This window comes from Panicum hallii, chromosome 8 (assembly GCF_002211085.1).
Source record: "Panicum hallii strain FIL2 chromosome 8, PHallii_v3.1, whole genome shotgun sequence".
Taxonomy (NCBI): domain Eukaryota; kingdom Viridiplantae; phylum Streptophyta; class Magnoliopsida; order Poales; family Poaceae; genus Panicum; species Panicum hallii.
The window spans coordinates 29,537,318-29,539,029 of NC_038049.1; the positions used below are offsets into that span (position 1 = coordinate 29,537,318).

General features: G+C 46.9%; 1 protein-coding gene across 1 annotated transcript; it reads left to right on the plus strand.

Moving 5' to 3' along the window:
• Positions 1-493: 493 nt before the first annotated feature.
• Positions 494-985, plus strand: LOC112903715 (histone deacetylase HDT2-like). The gene has a single exon (XM_025972940.1). It carries the CDS (start codon positions 494-496, stop codon positions 983-985), a length of 492 nt encoding a protein of 163 aa, XP_025828725.1.
• Positions 986-1,712: the final 727 nt, after the last annotated feature.

A 1,712-nucleotide genomic window follows, 5' to 3' on the forward strand; every position in this document is an offset into this window, starting at 1 on the left:
TATAGTCCGTGGACTTGCCTCTCCTAACCAATCCTAACCAAACACGACACAAATCTTAACTATCTCTATCTGAATTGTTTAAACATACATATCTATCTAGATACACAGCCAACCTTGGCCCAAAACATCTGCAAAGGGTCTGATTCGCAAGCCCATCATAACTATCCTTCAAACCCATCTTGCTCCACGGCCCACCTTTCTGGCCCGCCCAAATAATGGCAATAACATATGCCCCCCTGGTTTCGGCAATAATTATTCGGAAACCATTTCCCTTTTAATCGCCTTGTCTCTTCGACTTCCAAAATCCATACAAGCGTGCCTCTTCAACTTCCAGGGGATGTGACTACTCTGCATCAGGCTCCTTGGAAACCGTTATGGTGCCGATTCACCTTCCACTTCACCTTTATAAACCTACCCCGGCAACTTTTCCTTAATCGTCTTCTCCCTTCAGACATTAGCATCCACATCTAACCCGATTTTTCTTCCTCTTGTAATGGCTTCTTCCTCTTCCTCTGCCTCTTTCGCCATCTCCTTTGAATCTGAATCCTCCCAAGAGCTTACTCCGGAATATGATCCGATAACCGCTTACAAAATCCTTGCCCCCCTGCATTGGGATGAGGGGGATTGGGACTTCAAATCTTGGTCAGAGGATGATGAGTCCCTGACCGACGGTGAGGATCTCCTGCTACTCCTCGGTGACGAGCTGGAGGAAGATGACGAAGATGATGCATCTTGGGAAGAAAAGCTCTCTTCCTCGGAAGAAAAAGCCGATTCCTCCTTAACCGAGGAAGATTCGGTAACAAGAAACTTCCTCCTTGGCGGATCATCAGAAGATGTCGACGAGGACGATGAAGACGACGGCAGCTTCACCAGCAGTAGCAGCGGAGATGATGATAGTGACAAGAAGAGCAGCGGCGATGATAGCGACGTCAGCACAGCTCCGCCAACCAAGTGCCGCAAGACCTCCGACATCTACTGGTGGTAAACTGTAGCACCAAGCCAATAGATCAGCTCTAGGAGCAATCGGCTCCTCTTTTGTACTCACTCCTTTATTGTAAATAAGATCTTCTTTTCCAACCGCAACGGTCCGTTAAAAACCAATGGCAACGCATCGGTCCCCTTCCTCAAAATATGCCGAACTAGATTTGAACCGGTTCTTAAATTCTTTTCATTTTCCGCCTGAATCCAGATCCTTTGCTCATAAACCCTAGCCACAAAATTCTCTCCTGAGCCTCAGAATACGCGCTCAATCTTGCGCCTCCAACTCTAGATCTATTTCCCGAGTCCTCGACCTTCATCAAGGTTTCCGATGGCAGAGTCTTTGAGCCCTGACACGAATGTCTTTGATCTGAAGGTAAAACTCTGACCTCTGTTAATTTAATGCAGTAATCATGAGATTCCCCATGCTATTTAATGACCTTTCTTCGATTATTTTGGCTTTCATGGATTTCTTCAGGCTTCCGATATCCTCTTGCCGCATCCTACTTCCCCCAATTCTTTCTGTCTTGGGCCTCATTCTTACGAAAAGCCTGTAGATCTAATTTCTTGTGAGGCTAATCGAATCCCATTCGTGAGCCAAAACATAGATCTAGACTCCTGGTCCGATAGCCTTCATGCTTGGCCGAACCCTCCCGAGAGCTGGGTAACTTGGTATAACAGGGTGGCGAACACTTACCAGCCTACATGGGAATTCATGGGGATAGCCGATGCTT